This window comes from Hermetia illucens, chromosome 1 (assembly GCF_905115235.1).
Source record: "Hermetia illucens chromosome 1, iHerIll2.2.curated.20191125, whole genome shotgun sequence".
Classification (NCBI taxonomy): Eukaryota; Metazoa; Arthropoda; class Insecta; order Diptera; family Stratiomyidae; genus Hermetia; species Hermetia illucens.
This window is the reverse complement of record NC_051849.1, coordinates 101,514,287-101,533,047: the sequence shown is the minus strand read 5'-3', so window position 1 is coordinate 101,533,047 and position 18,761 is coordinate 101,514,287. Positions and strand designations below refer to the sequence as shown.

At 37.5% G+C, this 18,761-nt stretch overlaps 1 protein-coding gene and 2 non-coding genes across 3 annotated transcripts in view; 2 read left to right on the top strand and 1 right to left on the bottom strand.

Annotated features, from left to right (window-relative positions):
* Positions 1-14,385, top strand: part of LOC119661753 (ester hydrolase C11orf54 homolog) — a 31,816-nt gene extending 17,431 nt beyond the window's left edge. Inside the window, exons 2-5 of the mRNA XM_038071223.1 lie at positions 299-397; positions 466-915; positions 13,770-13,936; positions 13,996-14,385. Of these exons, the coding sequence (XP_037927151.1) occupies positions 299-397; positions 466-915; positions 13,770-13,936; positions 13,996-14,166 (887 nt within the window). The 3' untranslated portion in view covers positions 14,167-14,385. The remainder of the gene's footprint in view (positions 1-298; positions 398-465; positions 916-13,769; positions 13,937-13,995) is intronic.
* On the top strand, positions 7,966-8,039 carry Trnan-guu. The gene has a single exon. It is a non-coding gene; the product is annotated as a tRNA-Asn (tRNA).
* On the bottom strand, positions 14,225-14,296 carry Trnat-ugu. Its single transcript has one exon. It is a non-coding gene; the product is annotated as a tRNA-Thr (tRNA).
* Positions 14,386-18,761: the final 4,376 nt, after the last annotated feature.

Sequence of the window (18,761 nt, the reverse complement as noted above, 5' to 3'; positions counted from 1 at the left end):
CCTTTTTTGCAATAATGAGACTCAGTCATAAACATTTTGATTTTCTCTGTTTTTTTTTGTTCTGGGAGGATAAAACTGAAACGTAAATGATTAAACGAAGAAACCTAAGTGAAATACGGGAAATACTGAAAATAATATAGAACTTATAGTAGTAGAACATTTTTTTTCTCTTAAAAATGGTCGAAGTTAGAAGAGAAAACTTTAGAGTCACCCCCACCCCCAATATAAATATATGAACAAGATATAATATATTTCAAAGTTTCTCAATGCTTACTATTATTATTTTATTTTTCTACAGTGTTGGTCAAAAAACTCCCAGAAAACTTTGCCTCTGTGGAAGTGAAAATAGTGGATTGTCCAAATCTAACAGAAGAACCGTTTCGGTTGACAACTCCAGGTAAATAATGTACAATTGATTGGAAGAAATTGCGATGCAAATGAATATTTCTTTTTCACATTTCTCAGGTCTTGGTGGATCTCCTACTCTAATCGAAATCGGTGGCAATGCGTTCATGATGCCATTGGCTGACCTTACCAAAATATATAACGTAAAGGAAATTATTGAAAAATCTTTGGATGGCGCTGATAGCAACCTATATGCTATTGGAGCCGGAGCCGGGCCATTCCCTTCTATCGGAAAAAACTCCGAAGGGATATACAATGTGAAAATTTCAAAACAAGGAGACATTGAAAATAGGAGCTACATTTCAAAAGTTGAGGGACCTAATGAAGAATGCGAAGTGGGTCGAGTGAAGCCATGTGAAAACAAACTCGGAATACTGGGAAACTTATTCGCATGTCAAGGTATCGAAGGAAAAGTACTGAAAGTACACTGCAAAAAACGAATTGGTGGTCTCAATTTTATCGAAAGTATTCGACTTGCCCTAACAGAACATTTTGGCTCTAAAGCTGTTGGTAAGCATATATATTGTAAATTTTTTAACTTCTGCTACAAAAATTCAACCCATAAAAATTTCTAATAACTAAACAACGGTTGCCGTCCTGCTTTGTTAGATTTGAAATAGCAGCAGGAAAACTTTATTTTAGATGTGGAGGGTTGCGTTTCTTGCTTATATGAAACAGAGGAGAATTCCAAAGGATTATAAAAATGTACTATATAGTGAAATCTCAGCAAAGCTTATCAGATTAGCTAGTTCAGAAAATCAGCCAAGTATACAAAATACATAGACTCCCACTTTTAAAAGTAAGCATATACTTTTTTATCGAAATGGTAGATTCATCTGTTGTGTCGAAATATCCGTTGAAAAAGTCATTTCGGGTATGAACGGTTTTCTGTTTTTCTTATGTGAAAAACTTTCAATGTACCTTCTCCCATTCTTACATAGTTACAAATCCAAAATATTTCTTGATGAGTTCCGAAACTCCCAGTTCCCAGTCTTCAATATGTATGTACATATTGAAGACTCATCTAAATTAATCGTATGCATCCTTTGTTCTTAATAACTGTTTCCCAACAACGTTTCATCCAGCGCCCAAGCTTTTGACATCTTACAACAAGGATCGGAACATTCTAACACAGTCCAAAGCAACTGTTTGTTTTTTTTTTATTCCAGGCAGCTTTTTTTAGCGTCCGCTCAAAGATTTTTCTATAGGATTGAGGTCAGACGATTGAGCAGGTCGCTCCAATTATTATTATTCTGTTAAGGGAAAGTTACACCGCGTCCTTGAAGAACTATTGTGCCCCTTTTACTGGTTATAGTGTAACTATTGATCATAGTATCTCAAGCACGCCTATAACCGTTAGTAACTTTAGTATGTTCCCTACTTCCAGATCTTTCAGCTTTGCATCTGGTATTGGGTTCATATCCCCCAATAAGCACCCTGGACTGCTCCATCCCTGGTAGGGCCGCCCAGTATAGTTCCCTCAACCGTTCCTCTTCATTCCTTAAATTCATAGCCATGAAACCGTTTCCGATTCCACAGAAGGGTTCTGGCCCGTGTGTCTAATAAAAATTTATTCGCTTTTTGGATATCAGGTTGGAATGTATATTTTGAGGCTAAAGTTGCATATAGGTGCACCGGCAATATTTTCCCGATTGCGTTGTTTCTGAATATGAGCCCTATCTCAAGTTTGTACATTGTACTCCCTTCAAATTGGGAAGCTATTTCGCGAACAATGCTAACACTTCCAAAGCACTAACAGAGATATTTCAGTGGTTTGTCCTCAAAACATCGATATATGATAAATAAAAAAATTCAAAAAGTGGAAAATGCTCCGCTTAAATATAGTCGCAAACATGTAATGGGTGACTGACGGTTTCGTCCAGGGCAGAGGCAACTCACCAGACTTTCGGTCACGCTGCTCCCAGGGCAGAGATGAGGCAGTGTCTGATGAGTTGCCTCTGCCCTGGACGAAACCGTCAGTCAGCTTTTTGCCTTTTTTTGTAAACTTGGGTTTAACTAAAAAAAAGAGGAGTCCGGGAACTACAAAAGAGGGAGTAAGTTGCTCCCCAAGTGGTTCGGTCCGTCAACTAAGTGGGTGCGGACTTAGGACTCCCAGCATCCTCAACAAAAAATATTATTTAATAAAAAAAATGTTTTCGGTATTTCAGGAAAATTCAGTCTTTTTTCTAACTAAAAATAAGGCAGACAAAACGAAATACACAACAGTAGAATTCTTCACTTAAAATTGTGTGAGCTAATTTCATATTTTACATGTGAGCACTACATTTCGTATCAATTGATTCATTTGGTTTTGAAAAAAAGGAAACAGACTGTATACCGATTTAATGAGGTTTTCTTCAAAAGCCATCGAAAGTGTAACAGACGCATTCAAAATAAATAAATAAGCATTAGAAGACTGAAAGCAAAAATCACGTGTATCTGGATGTGTATGAGATGGATGAGAAGGCAAAGCCTCAGAGCACTCAGACCCTAATCACATTGCACTCGATTTCCCCATCTGACCGAATATCCTGGAATCGTTTATGTATCGTAGCGGCAGCTGGAACGCATCAGCACGAAAAATTTGATGTCTTATGCGTCCACAGGCCACTCACACAAGAAATGTTCCGTGGATTTCGTCTACTTACAGTATCATCTTGGAGAATCCCTATTTTGAACATTTGTTCAGTATATCTACCCAAAGTAGCTCCACCGTATTGAATTTATAAATAGAATTCAATCGAGTCCTGCATTCCTGAACGATTTTTAGGTGATCGAAGGACTATTCGACGTCTTCAGTGCAGCTTGACTATCGCTGCAGATGGCGATCTATCTGTCTTTTAATCGTTCGCCAATCTCCCAGGTTACTGCCTATACAATCGCATACATTCCAGCCTGAAAGATCATTGCATGTTGTCCCAGGGGAAAAACCCAGTTCTCGTTCTTATTCGAAAAGTAGACTCCTGCTCCAAAACCCTGTTCTGTTTACATCAGTATAACTTTGTATTTTCTACCAAACATATGTATGAGGATCCGAGAATTAGAGGCGTTGCCAAAACTGTGCTCAGTTCTCCCAATATATCCAATGCTCTGTCTCCCTCACATCCGTTGTTTCCCCATAGATCTAAAAGTATTAGTCTAAGAGTGGCTCTTTATCAAATCAGTGCTGAATATGTATATAAATCCAAGGGCTGCAAATTGAGTAAAACATTTAGAGCTACACGGGATGTCGTCCTCATGACACCAGTAATATCCAAATATATAGCTCTTTGCAATGAGGCTAGCTTTCAGTGAAAACTCTTTTGTTTCATCTTAACAAGCACACATCTGCTACATATATCCACATCCCTACACGAGGTCTAAGTACTCATGTCGAGACAAAGGTCCGTCTGCACAGCCCATAAACTATAAGAACTCGTTTCATCTTTATCTTTACATGTTTGTTTCGAACAAAAACTAGAATAACTGCCAGATATTTTACTTTTTCGGAGAACTGAAGGGTTAAAACCATCATCTCTGCAAGGCGAAAACCATACAATTTTCTCCTTTTTGTAAATAATACCATCGTGGTTTTATTTGGATTTACTGAAAGGCCATGCCTGAGGCACCAATTGTTAATCAAATCAACGGTGCGTTGTATATACGCACCGTTCCGATAACTCGACCAACAGCTAGCACAGCCACGTCATCCGCATATTGTGTGTATTGGCAAATTTTTCAATTCAGTGGATTTTTGGAATATATCAAGTTTTACAGTCAAAGTATCAAATTATAAGTAAAACATTTCATCACATATTAAAGTTCAATAGCAGAACTATCAGTTACAACTTATTGTATTGATAAACAATTTTTATTTTTGTTACAACGACAAAAAACTCTAGAAATGAAAAAAAATGTATTTCGACTATATCAAGACTTTCGATTAAATCCTCAGTGAAATATCTGGAAGTTATTCTAGACAAGAAGCTTCTTTGGAACAAATATGTAGAGATAAAGATGAAACGAACTCTCATAGCTTTGCCACTAACGGAAATTCTGTAATACATAAACGAATCCGGGTTATTCCGTTAGACAAGGGAATCGAGTACAATGGACCACTATATTCTGAGTGCTCAGAGGCTTTGCCCGCCCCCACCCTCCTTTGATCTTTATAACAACATTTGTGCGTCTGGGCATTGCTTCATATAATTTTATGTTTTTGTCTTACTTCATTATATTATATCTACAAAATAGTTTCCTCCAGATTTTTTGAAATTACAGGCTATTTTTCTCTAATTTTTTCACCTATAATCTGCCAAATTTTAAATTGGGTTGATATTTGGGCTATTCTCGGAGGAGGAGACACTATACTCAAATTTGAGTTTTGCGGGGTTGATGTAATACAAGAGCTTCACAAATGAAACTTCAAAAACATTAAGGTTGCGAATATTGTGGGATGTAGGAGGAGGCTACAGAACTATCTGTTTATCCGTTACAAAATTTGAAGATAGATAGTAAAGATAGCCGATTAAACCGGACCGCCAGGATAAGTTGAGTAAGAAAGGACTACAATAAGGAGGATATTCAAGAATATTACGAACGTGGGAATTATAAAGGATGACTGATAAATGGACACTCATGAATTCATAAGAGAAACGAACGGTAAGGCCGGACATTTTTAAAGCTTGGCGGAGTACGTCGACATAGTGAAGATTAAATCTGAGTTTGTTGTCAAAGTTCACACCGAAATCCTTGTAAAACGCAATCACCGTTAAAGGTTGACGTACGAGATGGCAAATGAGTATCGTAGATGTTTTTAGTGAATAGCATAATGAGTAGCATTTCCTCCCATGAAGTGGCAACTTGTTCCCAAGTTGCATATAAATATAAATGCATATAAAAGCTAGCCGATAAATAAAGAAGAGTGAATACTGAAAGAGGAAGCAGAAATGGGTGGAAGATGAAGGCATGAGCTACTCCCGAAGAAGGCTCGATTCATTCTACCATCTAAATAAATCAGATTTCAATCAAGAGAGAATAGTTTCTGGAATTCATACGACCGAAGTTTGGTGTACAGCAAGCAGCGTAAGCTTTGGTAAAGTTAGTATGGATTGTATAGGGATCTTTTCTTGTATCCAGAGACGAAGTTGGTAAATTCCAACAAATTGGTCAAAGTCGAGTGACGGTGTTGAATTGTTTTTAAATTGTGGTTCTCCATGTCGTTAAGTCTACATGCTCAATGTTATCTGCCGGGCAGGCCGCAAACGTATTAGGTTGTTGCAAATGAAATGGCCGTTTTGGTACTAAAATTTGAAACGACTGTAAAGCTTACAAAAATTTATTTATTTAATCAAAATAGGTGCCAGTCGATTCAAAACACTTCTTCCAACGAGGTTCAAGAGCATGTATGCCAGTTTCGTAAAAGTCCAACTGTTGGGTGTTGATAAATTCGTCCAAGGCAATTTTGACAGCCTCTTCGTTCCTAAATTGTTTTTCCGCCAAAAAATGATCCAAATATTTAAAAAAGTGGTAGTCAGTTGGCGAAAGGTTCGGTGAATATGGTGGGTCAGGCAGAGTCTCATACTGCAATTCGTTCAACTTTTGAACCGTTGTTCAGGATACATGAAGTCGTTCATTGTCGTGAAGGAGTATCTCACCATCTCTGTTGACCAATCTCGGCCGTTGAATACTCAATTCCTGGTGCATTTCCTCGAGTTGGGCACAGTATTTCTGTGCATTTATCATTTCTCCAGGTGCCAAAAAAGAATAGTGGATAACTCCAACTGTAGACCACCAAACAGTCACAATTACCTTCTTCGGATGGAGGCTCGGTTTCGGCATATACTTCGGTGACTCATCAGCATCTAGCCATTGTGCTGATCGGCGACAATTGTCGTAGAATATCCACTTTTCATCACATGTCCCCATTCTATGCAAAAAGGGATCGCTTCTGTTACGGATGAGTAAAGAACTGCAAACTTCCATTCGAAGCGCCATGTTTTGCTCCGTAAGGGCATGCGGAACCCATTTATCGAGCCTTTTCACCTTTCCAAGTTGTTGCAATTGCCGGGAAACTGTCGAATAGTGTACGCCCAGTTTCTCTGCAATGTCTCTCACACACTGACGTGTGTCGAATTGGACTAGCAAACACAACTCGTCGTTGTCAATCGATGGTCCTGGATGTCCACGTGGCTCACTTTGGAGGTTTACGTCGCCTAACCGGAATTTTTCAAACCACCGCCGTGTGGTTCGTTCGCTTAGCATATCAGCTCCAAATGCGCTGTTAATGTTCTTGGTCGCCTCCGCTGCTTTATGACCGAGTTTGAGCTCATACAGAAAAAGTATACGTTCTTAGCTCTTTTCCATCCTTTTTTTCCCTTCTATTCACTGTTATCACAACGATGCTCAAAACTGAAATGACTCCTTCATTAAAAGCAGCCCTAGACCGGATACCAACAGCGCCAACCCATTTCGCCATTTCATATGCAACAACCTAATAATTCTGTCCCTTCTAAATTTAATTGGTTCACTAACTAATGTATGCAGAAGGATCAAATCAATACTCGATTGCGTTCAACCCTGAAGGCAGAGCTATCAAACCAACCGTTCTCATAGCTTGGTTTTCTCGATAATTTTTAAGCTCGTATGCCGTTTTTCAATCTACCCCACTTCTCCATGAACTCCCCTAAGAGGGGAGAAAGTATTATAGAGAGCTTAGTTTACGCTTGAAACTATGGTAAGAGGGAAAACCTAGCGGTCTGTGCTGTAATGCGATATAGCGCCGCAAAAACAAATAAATAAATGAAGTTACTTCCACATGTTTTCTCGCTAAACCGATTTCTGATTACACAGCAATGGCTCTTCAGAAATTGACAGTCAAGAGAAGAAGAAGTTTTCAATTACTAGAAGATCTGATGTCGTAATTAGACTTTGCACTCTCAATACAATTAGATGATATTCCAAGTACACTCTTCTTAGATTTACGACGCTGGCTAATAGTCTCGTCTAAAAAGAAGTCATATTAGAAATAGTCTAATAGTCATGACGATATACCCAGGCGAGAGGGAGGGGGAGGATTCCCCCCGCAGTCGAGATTTTTTTGGGGGTCACGAATGAAAATTTCAATGGTCAGGATAATTTCCACACGGGATCTATATCATTTTCACCCCAGGGCCTTGCTTTCCACATAATTCTCACCCCGAGCCCGGATTTTCTTTCTCCGGCCTGCATACATCCAGAAAAAATATTCATTTGCACTCCTTAAGTTGTTATTATACTATAGAATTTACACAATTGGAATCACCGAGTTCAATAATGAAAATATTGTCTAAATTAATCACCGCACAAATTTTAATTTTATCTATTTCTTTATTGCTCTTTGTGATCGTTGCGTCTAACCGCACAGAACTGTTCGCCAGTTTCAAACTATAATCGGCATCCAATATCTAATTTGTACTTCATATCGTATTTCTCATTTGCTACTACTCCGTAGTTTCAGCTTTATTCAAGCCGATGTAAGAAAAGGCATAACATAAACTTACCTTTGTTTCAAATATATAAATAAAAGACAGATTTTCAGCAGCCTCCGTGGCGCAATCGGCTAGCGCGTTCGGCTGTTAACCGAAAGGTTGGTGGTTCGAGCCCACCCGGGGGCGGCCAACTTTTTAATAAAATTATTTAAGCCAATGCGACGAAACCTCGTTTTTTTGCCGCCTAAATCATCAATTTGTAAAAATAGTGTTATCAATGATTAGATGACAATTTCAATGACCTTATCATATATTGTCAAGGTTATGGTCCTGAATATTTCCACATACATATGCATGTTAAGTATTTAGTGTTCGTAATTTCATTGGTCAGAAACTATTATAGAACCATAAAGTGGATGCAAGTTTCATTTTCCATTCGTCTCTCTCGATATGGAACGCACAATGTTTATTAATAAGAATATGAAAATGAGAAACAACTTGTCTGAATAATTCAACTTGAATTTACTCACGAACTTGGCTGTTAATTATGACGTCAGCATCTTATTTGTATGGCTTAGGATCCTGTTAATTAGCACGAAATTGATAAGTTTGAACTGCTATAACTTTCCCAATAGTTGGATTTTCATGAAACTTGGCATGTGTATGCACGAGGCTGTCCTCTATGTCGGTGCAAAATTTAGTACACTTAGGATGAACTTAAGGGGAGTTTTTTAGTCTATTTCTAAAAGTTGATAATATAGTATTAGTAAATTTTTTGAGCAGATACCGGAATAGGACATCTCTCGAAGATTAGATTTCACATAAGTGTTTTACAAAAAATCTTAAAAAGTGCTGCAGATAAGTAGGTTCTTCATAAATGCGACTTTAATATTTCACGCGAATGTCAATTATTCCGGGTAATTATGACGTCAGCATCTGATTTGCATGGCTTTGGAAGCGGTAAATTCGCGCGAGATTGCTAAGTTTGAACTGCTAAAACTTTGGCGTTAACTGCCAGATTTCTACGAAATTTTGCATGTATATACAAAATATTGTCCTCTATGCTGGTACACAATTCGGAAGTCCTAGGATGAATTTAAGGGGGGTTTTTCAGTAAATTTCTATAAAGTAGTAATATACTATTAGTAAGTTTATTTGAGCAGATATCGGAATGGGACATATTTTGAGACCTAGATTTCATCTAGGCGCACCACTCCGATTTTTTCCGGATTTTTAGGTTGGGTAGTTTGCGAAAATGAGTCCTGTCTCACTTCAAGTGCGTACATTTTGACTCATTACTCACGCACTTTGCAATTTATGCCAAAACTAATGTCAGTTTCGGAAAGTACAAATCGAGACCTTTCATTTGATACTCTACACAACTATATCCGGTGAAAAAAAATTTTGAATCCCCCCTTTGCATGTATGGGGAGCCCCCCTTTAAACTTCACCTAAATTTATGCCACTCACTTTATGCGTGGGATTTCATAGTTCCCATCTGTCCACCATTTCGTTCGGATCAGTTTAGCCGTTTTGGAGAAAAATGCGTGACAGACAGACAGACAGACAGGCAGACATTGAATCGATTTTAATAAGGTTTTGTTTTACACAAAACCTTAAAAAGCAATTTTATATTATAATCATTAAATGGAATTCAGTCTTCATTAACATAAACAATTTGGAAGCATTAGAGAAAAAATAAAGGATACAGAAACAACAATATATATTATATATGAAAAATATTTTAGAAAAAGTTTAAATTTGACAATACGATTGTTTCCACAGTTATCAATAATTAATGACTAGTTGGATATCCTTTGCATTTGATACGTTCTGCGCCTTGGAATAGCAAAACTCTGTTGCTTCTTAAGACATTGCTCCATTTTTGATTAATTATGTGCTCAAGCATTTTTTTGGATGAAATATTGTGATCTTGAATCCTAGGCTCTAATAATTCCAACAGATGCTCAATAGGATTGAGATCTGGGGATTGTAAGGGTGTAAGAAGCTGACACGGAGCATTACATAAGAATTATAAAAAAATTTCCGCAGGGTTTTGTGTCGTCGTCCTGCTAAAACTGAACCCATTTTCCAGATACGTTTTTGCAGCACTTTGCTTCAAATTGGCTTCAAGTATAGTTGAATTTTGTCCATTGTTGACTCAATAAAGTGTTGTTATCACATTTGCCATACATCCCCACACCATAACGCCACCACCGCCGTGTTTGACAGTGGGTAGTGGGGATTTTCTTTACTTAATGCTGTACCTCGTTTTCTCCAGACGAGCTTTCGTCCCTTGATCCCAAAAATGCAAAATTTACTCACGTCCGAAAAAAATACGTTTTCCCAGAATTCTGGTAGCTTCTTAACGTGCACCTTAACAAAGTGAATTCGCCTTTTTCTCTTAACATGTGGTATAAAGACCTTTCTCCGTCCGACTCGACAACGAAAACCACCTTTCTTCAAAATTTTACAGACATTGAAGACAGTCTTCCGAAAGCTATCCTTGGTTAGCATAAGCCTAAAGCCCTTGTTCTAAGGAGTTTGGTGCACTTTTTTGAAATTATGATGCCGGTCATGTTCATTCAATTTAGGTGGGCGTTCAGAACGTGGCCTTGATACGGTCGAACCAAACGATTTGTAGTTCTCAAATATCCTCTGAACAGAGAAATAAGATCTACTCAACAATTTATCAATTTTCCGGGAAGTTTTAGATTCTTTTCACCGCTTGACTAATCCCTTTTTACAGAACTGGTTCTATTTCCTTTTACACGGATTTGGCAAAAATTTTTTTAAAAATACTAAGAAACAAAACCTTTCTTTTTCGATATCTTTGGTGTACTTTTGCTTATGGGAAATACCCACAAATTTTGTTTTCGACTTTTGTACGCATATTTTTTCTGTTATACGAGCGATACCAGCGATTTATACATTATTTTCCAAAAAATACGGAATATTACCAGTTAATTAAAAAAAAGCACTTAAAAAGAAGCACAACAGCTGTCTCTTGGAATTTCAATTGAAATAATGATTAGTCATAAACCCCGTAAAAGTAAAAAATTTTTTAAGAGAAATCGATATGAGGCTTTAATTTCATATAGGCGCATCATAATGATTTCTTTATTGAGTAGTTTTCAAAAATGAGTTCTGCCTCGCTAAAAGACTATATACAGGGAAAAGAATTTCAACCTCCACGAAATATTGGCTTTACCCATATGCGCGGAACTTCATAGTGTCCATTTGTCCACTAAATTTTATTCCATAAGTGTAGCCGTTTTTAAGAAAAATGCGTATGAAAGACGGATGGACACACTGATATTAATAAGGTTTTGTTTTACACAAAGTATTAAAAACATAACCAAGTAATTTTGGCTCCGATCGTCTGCAAACGTTACTGAAGGAAACCGACGTTTCATCTGAAATTATCATTCAAACTCAAGCAATAAATTTGCTTACTTTATTTTTAGGGAATGAATTTCATCAAAGCTTTGTACTTCCAATGAAATAAGCCAGGTAATTTAATGTCAATCACTGAACCCCATTTGAGACGTTCGTTGATACGTCCGATCACAAAGAACACCAGTTGTGGAACGCCATTCAGGTTGCGTTAATGCGTGAAGCAATTTCATAACGCAATTCTCCATTGGCTGATAGCGTTGACCCGAGGTATTTAAATTGCTCAGTTCTGGGCAGATCACTGCCGCTGACAGTGATTGTGCCTGTTTCATGGGGATCGGTCGTCAAAAATTCAGTCTCGTTTAGATCCAATCTGAGACCGTGTTGCATGAGGCGATCATTTCATTTTTGGGCAAGTTGCTCGAGATCATTTTTGCTCATCATTGATGCTGGAAAAACATCATCTGCATAAAGTAGTGTGTAGGGCGCTGGACGTTGGATATCCCGTGTGACGGTGTCCATAACGAGAACAAAGAGGAGTGGTGAGAGGGCGCTTCCTTGATGAAAACCAAAAGAGACGCGAAGCGGTTTTGATACACCCCCCATACTTCGAACTTTACTTTTCCGATCGTGGTAGAGCAATTGAACCCAGCGTTCTTCTGGCACTAAGTGTTGTCGTAAAGCATACCAGATGAGTTTATTTGACACACGGTCAAACGCGTTCTCTAGATCCAGAAATGCAATCTAAAGAGGGCGATGCTTCTCACGGTGTTTCTCCATGAGTAACCGCGCAGCGAGTATTGCGTCAGCAGTTCCGCAGTTTTTGACAAATCCGGCTGGATTCACGGTTATTTCAACGATTTCGCGAATACGGTTGTCAAGAATGCGTTCCAAAATCTTCATGGTATGGGAAAGTAACCGGATGGGACGATAATTTGAACATTCTGCTGGACTACCTTTCTTTTTCCATATTGGAACAGTGATACTTTCTTGCCAGTCAGATGGGATTCTTCCTTCCTCAATAGCCCGATTAAAGAATTCACTAACCAAATTGTTGGGTCCCAGCTCTTCGCTTTCCAGAGCTCAGATGCGATGTCGATGTCGAATTCAATATAGCGTATATTTAACGTTTATTTACTACGGCCTATATAAAAGTGGGAACTATCGTCTAGCCAAATATTCTTATATAAAAAACCAACAAAATCTATCATAGCTGAAGCGTTCAGCTCCCCATTTCCCAACTTGTGATTATTACAATTTGTTAGCTCTGTTCGTGCAAATTCAAGACTTTGAATGTCGATATCACGAAGTGGATATTCTCACAAACTTGCCTACGAAAATACAATTTATTTTCTAATTCGACTCCAGTAAGGGTTTTGTGGCGCGGCAGGATTCGCAGCATTCGAAATTTATTTCAAATATTGCGAATGCGAACCAATAGATGGCGCGGAACTTTCCACTTTGTAGAGTTCGCCACGAGAGTGGAGGACTAGCGAGGAAAGTGTGCCATGAGTTGGGGGCAGAAAGAACCACATGGAGACAGATCGTTCTCTTCTGCCTCTAACCTGACGATAGACGGTTGTCTTCCGGTATAGCATTTATAAATTTCCTTAAACGCTTTCGTTCCAATTATTGGATTTTGATTTATAAATTTCTTTAAACTCTTTTGTTCTAAAAGTGATTTCCAAGTTGTTAAATATATACGAAAATATGAAATTACTGAGTTTGGTCTCAAGGGTGTAAAGAATCGTAAGAACTGTGAATTGCCAGACGATACTGAAATTTTCTTAAAGTTGTTGAAATAGAATTACACTCGGAAATCGTTAAGCAGACTAGTGCAATACCACAGTTTCCTTTTATCCTTTTTGGTTAATTTTCTTTCCATTGTATCTAATAGGGTGTACATTACTTTCTTATAAAAAAAACAAAATACATACAATTCCTTTTACCCCCTTTTATTCTGAATTCAAGCCACACATCTGACTTTCATAGAACTGTTGGACGTGTTTTGGTCCTACTTATTTACATTCATAAGATATTCAATCACTTTCTTTTAATCACTGATAAACATCTTATTTCGACGTAGAAATCTCACGGTAATATCCCTTATAAACTTTGGATAACATCCTTGGTATCGAATTGTGTTCCCTCTCTTTTTTGTTCTTTCCTACTTCTATTGTAAGAATTGGTGAACTATGTTTATTTTCTTCGATAACAAAGTTAGGGCTTATTATCACAATCAACTCATACTAACAAATCTAGCCACTTTAAACTTCGTTTTTATCCATGGTAGCAGCCAAGAAGAACCCTTCAAGTTCTAACTCATAACAGGATATCTTTCTGTTCTTTGTTACATAAATTGTCAATCTCCTTTTTTCCAGGATTCTCTAATTCTAAGAAGCGTCGCACATTTTATAGTTGAATTTTCACTGCCTGAAATTTTATTAGTAGATTAAGTCTTATTTAGAAAAAGTTGATATAAGAAAAAGCTAACGTATCTAATTTGGGTTAACATTTCAGGCCTTGGAGGTATATTCCTGCTCAAACAAGGTGCGGCAAAACAGCACGTCATGAGAGATTTCCCAAAAAAGCCAATCAATAGTGAGGCAGAATTGAACAAGTGGTTGGCATTCTATGAAATGCCAGCAGTTCTGAATGCCGTTGGCACGCTGGTCACACAGGAAATGGTAAAGAGCAAAAATGCGTAGTTACGTTATTTTAAAATACATTTTTTGTGTCTTTTCAGGATGTTGATCTCCGACTTCAGCACTTCCACAGTTTTTCGGACAAGTGGGCTGGGCACTATCACTACGACACCACGCCAGACATAGTTGAATACGAAGGTTATTTTAATATAGGCGAGAAAGTTGTTCGAGTTGATAAACCTACGCATACACATCAACTTGGCAGGGATTGATGCTTTTTGATTAAAAAATAAGTATTTAAAAAAAATCTAAAAAAAGCTGTAACTTGACTGCCTCCTGTGAGGATTGAACTCACGACCCCTGGTTTACAAGACCAGTGCTCTGCCACTGAGCTAAAGAGGCTGTGAACACGTTCTAGCAAGATGAATATTTTCCTATGATACCATCACATATTGAAAAATTAATAAAGTTGGAGAAAATAGAACAGCAAATGCGAGTTTTTTATTCACCAAATCTTTAAACATCTACTATAACTTCATATTTAGAACATGATTCCCTAAGTTATTAACTTATTAAGTTCAGCTGTAGGGCAAATTAAGGAAACTACTTTAGATTCTGCGGGGGCTATTGGGGGTTGCTACAGATTATCCTTATGATTTCGAATTCTAATGTTATCAATACAAAGATATCTGAGATATTACTGAGTCATTACTATAATTCTGAAGTTGGTAGATCAGTAGCTTACTCCAAACTACAATTTTATTTTATTATGTATATATATATATATATTTCGGGAGCAACTTACTCCCTTCATCAGTACAAAGCTAGAAGTAGTAGAAGTAGCTTTGTAGTGATGAAAGGAGTAAGTTGCTCCCGAAATAAATATACACATAATAAAATAAAATTGTCATTTGGAGTAAGCTACTGATCTATCAATTCGCATTCGCATTCTGTACATTCTAGAGTGTTGTCTAGTCTATTCGAGGTAAAATGTATGGGAATAAACCGTACATTGCTAAGGAACTCGATAGGAGCTTAAGTCGCATGTAATGCAAAGGAAAACGATTCCAAAGACATTTTCAGTTATCCTGAGGCCTTTTTCGATAGCTACTCAGATGAAAAACAGCTCTGATATAGCATAGATGATGATGGACTCAAGGAGATAATACCTACGTGTTTCTGTGCTGTGGAAAGCTATTTATAATAAATACCTAGCCTCCAACAAGATAGTGGTTAACGCCAAAATGGGTTCACACACACATTATTTCCGTTCCATATTCGAATTTTCTCTTTATGGCCCTGGTTACAACCGATTATGAGGAAAGCAACAGGACCTGGCGACATAGCATCTGAACTCTGGAAAGCCATAAGCTAAGATCCAACACTCTGGCTCAGTGAATTCTTCAATCTGGTTATTCAGGAAGGTAGAACACCATCTCGCAAAAAAAGACTACAGTTTTAATATGGAAAAAGAAAGATTGCTGTCGCATATCATGAAGATTTTCGAACCCATTCTTGATTGCCGTATTGGCAAAATCGTTCGAATAACCGTAAATCAAGCCGGGTTTGCCAAGAACCACGAAGCTACTGATACAATAGACACTGCGCGGTTACTCATGGAGAAACATTGTGAGAAACATCGCCATCACTACAATACATTTCTTGATCTGGAGAAAGCGTTTGACCGTGTTCCACATAAACGCATGTGGTATGCTCTACGACAACAGCTAGTACCAGAAGAACTCGTGCGCTGGATTGAATTGCTCTATCACAGTCCGAAAAGTAAAGATCAAAGTGTGGTGGATGTATCAAAACTGCTTCGTGTCTCTATCCATGTTCGCCAGTGGCAATGTCCTGCCCAGAACTAAGCGATTTAAATATCGCAGGTCAATGCTATCAGCCAGTTGCGAACTGCGCTATGAAATCGCTTTACGCGTTAGCGCAATTTGTATGGAATGGCGTTCTTTGTAATCGACGTATTAACAGACGTCTCAAATCTAAAATTTACCGCAGTGTCGTCCGTCCATTCCCACTCTATGGTTCTGAGTGTTGGTCGACTATAATGAATGGCGCCCCGCGGTAATGAAGATGAAGTTGGACTATTGACATATCACGCCTTGATCACATCCGAAATGAGGATATCCGCGATTAATATGGGGTTGCAACAATCGTGGAAAAATTGCGCCAGGCCATTGATAGGACACCGCTTGTGAATGGGACAAAACCTAAAGAAAAAGAAGAAGGTATAGTATATACAGTGCTGTGACGGAAAACGCAAAGATCCAGGACACCATAAATGTGAGAAAAACTGGAATCCAGTCAAATATATTATAAAAAACTCTGTCATACACAAATCAGTGACCAGTAGTCAAAAGTTTACTTCGCGGTTTTCTGACACTAAAGTGAAGCACAAAATTAGATCATATAGACTAAGGACTAAGAACAGACATTCCCCTGTCTTAATTAATGTCGCCCATTACTCGTTGAAAGTTAGAAAAAGTCGTCTTCTAGGTGCCCACGATTCATTTGAATATCCACTGATTATTCATTTATCTTACGATAATTGTTTAATAGGCAATGGCGATAAAAAAAGCAATTTCACCACACATATCACTTCTCTCAAAGTAATTTCTTATGTATAATATGTTATGAGTTTGGCTGTTGCTACTTTTAGGGGAGTGTCTAATTGATTACAATTTATAACAGGCCGCTATGATAACACTTTTGTGCAATCAAATCTGCACTTTTTCCTTTTTGAGGTTTTGTTAAAAATTTATTTATTAATATTGGTTCATTACTAGTCCAATCAGACAAGATCTCAACCTCAGAATTCTTTCGGTCAAGACCGATTGACATTCGAAGTGGAAGTAAAGGGTGGCATAAGAAACAACACGTAAAAAAAAATCCTAGTTTTATTGTAAAAATTGAAAATAAGCCGAATCCCTTGAAAATTCACTGTATATAGGTCCATGCAATAAATTCTGAAAATTTGATGGATTCAAAGTGCATAATTTCGGAAAAAAGTATAATGGCGTAGGCCAAGATGCCAGACAGCTTTTAGGGGTATCGAATTGGTGGTCGTCGGCACAAAACCGGGATGTCTGGTATTGAGATAAAGAAAAGAAAAAATTTATTAAAAGGTTTTTTGCCGTAAAAATATGCAAGGGGTGGTTTTCAAGAATGGAAATATTCGAAAACAAGTCAATTAACGTTCCAGACACACACACATTCCAATTTAATAAATAATTTAATATGTGATTTCCAAGTTCAGTTCCGCCTCCTTAAAATAAAAAACGCATATTGAACATACACAACTTTTGAAACACGATTTCAATTTTCACGTAAATCAATGGTCGCCGGAAGGTTTCGGAGATCACAAATAACTTTCACTTTCAGTTACTTTTCGCAGAAACAGTTATAGCTATTGAGACGAAATTTGATGGAAAGGTTGGAATTGTGAACGCACAGGGATCCCTATATATGCAAAAGTAGGTAACAATTTTTTCACCGAATATAGCTAACTTGAGTATCAAATCAAAGCTCTCGATTAGTTGTTTTCAAACCGGGTCTTAGTTTCGACGCCACTTGCAATAGAACAAGAGGGAGTGAGTGAGGGACAACAGGGGCCACATGAATTAAAAGGTTATTCGTACAAACGACCCGGAAAAAAATATTGGAAAATAAACTTGGTAATGCTCATATATAACTTTTGGATCTCAAATTACTACAAATTTCCTTAAGTTCATTCTAAAGTAATTATGGAGCATCGTACTGGCAAGTTTGGTAGGAATGCTATCATTAGAAAAGTTAGTAATATTTTACTACAACCTGCGCCATATGTACATAGCATGTCAATAAATTAAAATGAATATTCTGGCATACTTAGTATACATATATAAACTAGGAACTTAGTACAAATCGAACCATCAAGCTTCCAAATCCTCTTCAATAAAAACTCCACAAAACCTTTCGTAACTGACCTTCTGATTTCCAACTTGTACTTGACTGTAATAGTTTTACAATCGAAACAGTAAATTTATTATTGGATAATTGAGTGAATTAAGTTGTGTATTTGTTCCAAAAAGTGGAATGTGGGGGTACTATACTCCCCAAAAACGAAAAATAACAAGGGAAATGTTTAAGAAAGCTGAAACATAAAACAATATTCGAGGTCTTTAAATGCTCCTGGTCGTAGATATCTTATTGCCTTTTTGCATGACTGAAAAACTCAGCGTTTATAGCGTATATTGAAATAGGCCGGAGAGAAATTATAGCTTGAACGCCCGGACAAAAAACGTGCAAAAATATCTCAATAAAAAAGTATTCAATTTGGAGAAAAAATGTTAAATGCGCTATCGAAAAATGGCGAAACAATTTGGATCGAGACAGTACTTAGACGTCTGCCGAAATCTAAATGCAATCTTTTCTTTACCACCAGACCAAGCATCATAATATAGTCATGTTTTTCATGGTTTGCTCCCAAAACACTGGTTCAACTGTACTGTGGCTCAAAATCCCTGTCTAGATGTTATACAACAAGTTATGCTTCCGTATGCAGAGTGTGAATTGCCTCTTGCCTCCCTTCCAGAAAAGCCAGTGACTCAAAACACACAAGCGAAGAAGCTTATCAATGGATTTCGGGCTATAATGCTAATATGATGCGTTTCATATCTACAGGACTATCAATAAAATTTTATATAATTCCATTCTCAAGGGTTAATTACAAAAAAAAATAATGACCCTAAATTAAAACGCCAAATCAAAGGTGGTGTAGTTATATAATATATCATATAATAGAGTAGATTGTATAATGACGATGCAAGTTAAAGATGGTCATACTCTGGACTCAATGGTCAATCACGAGAAC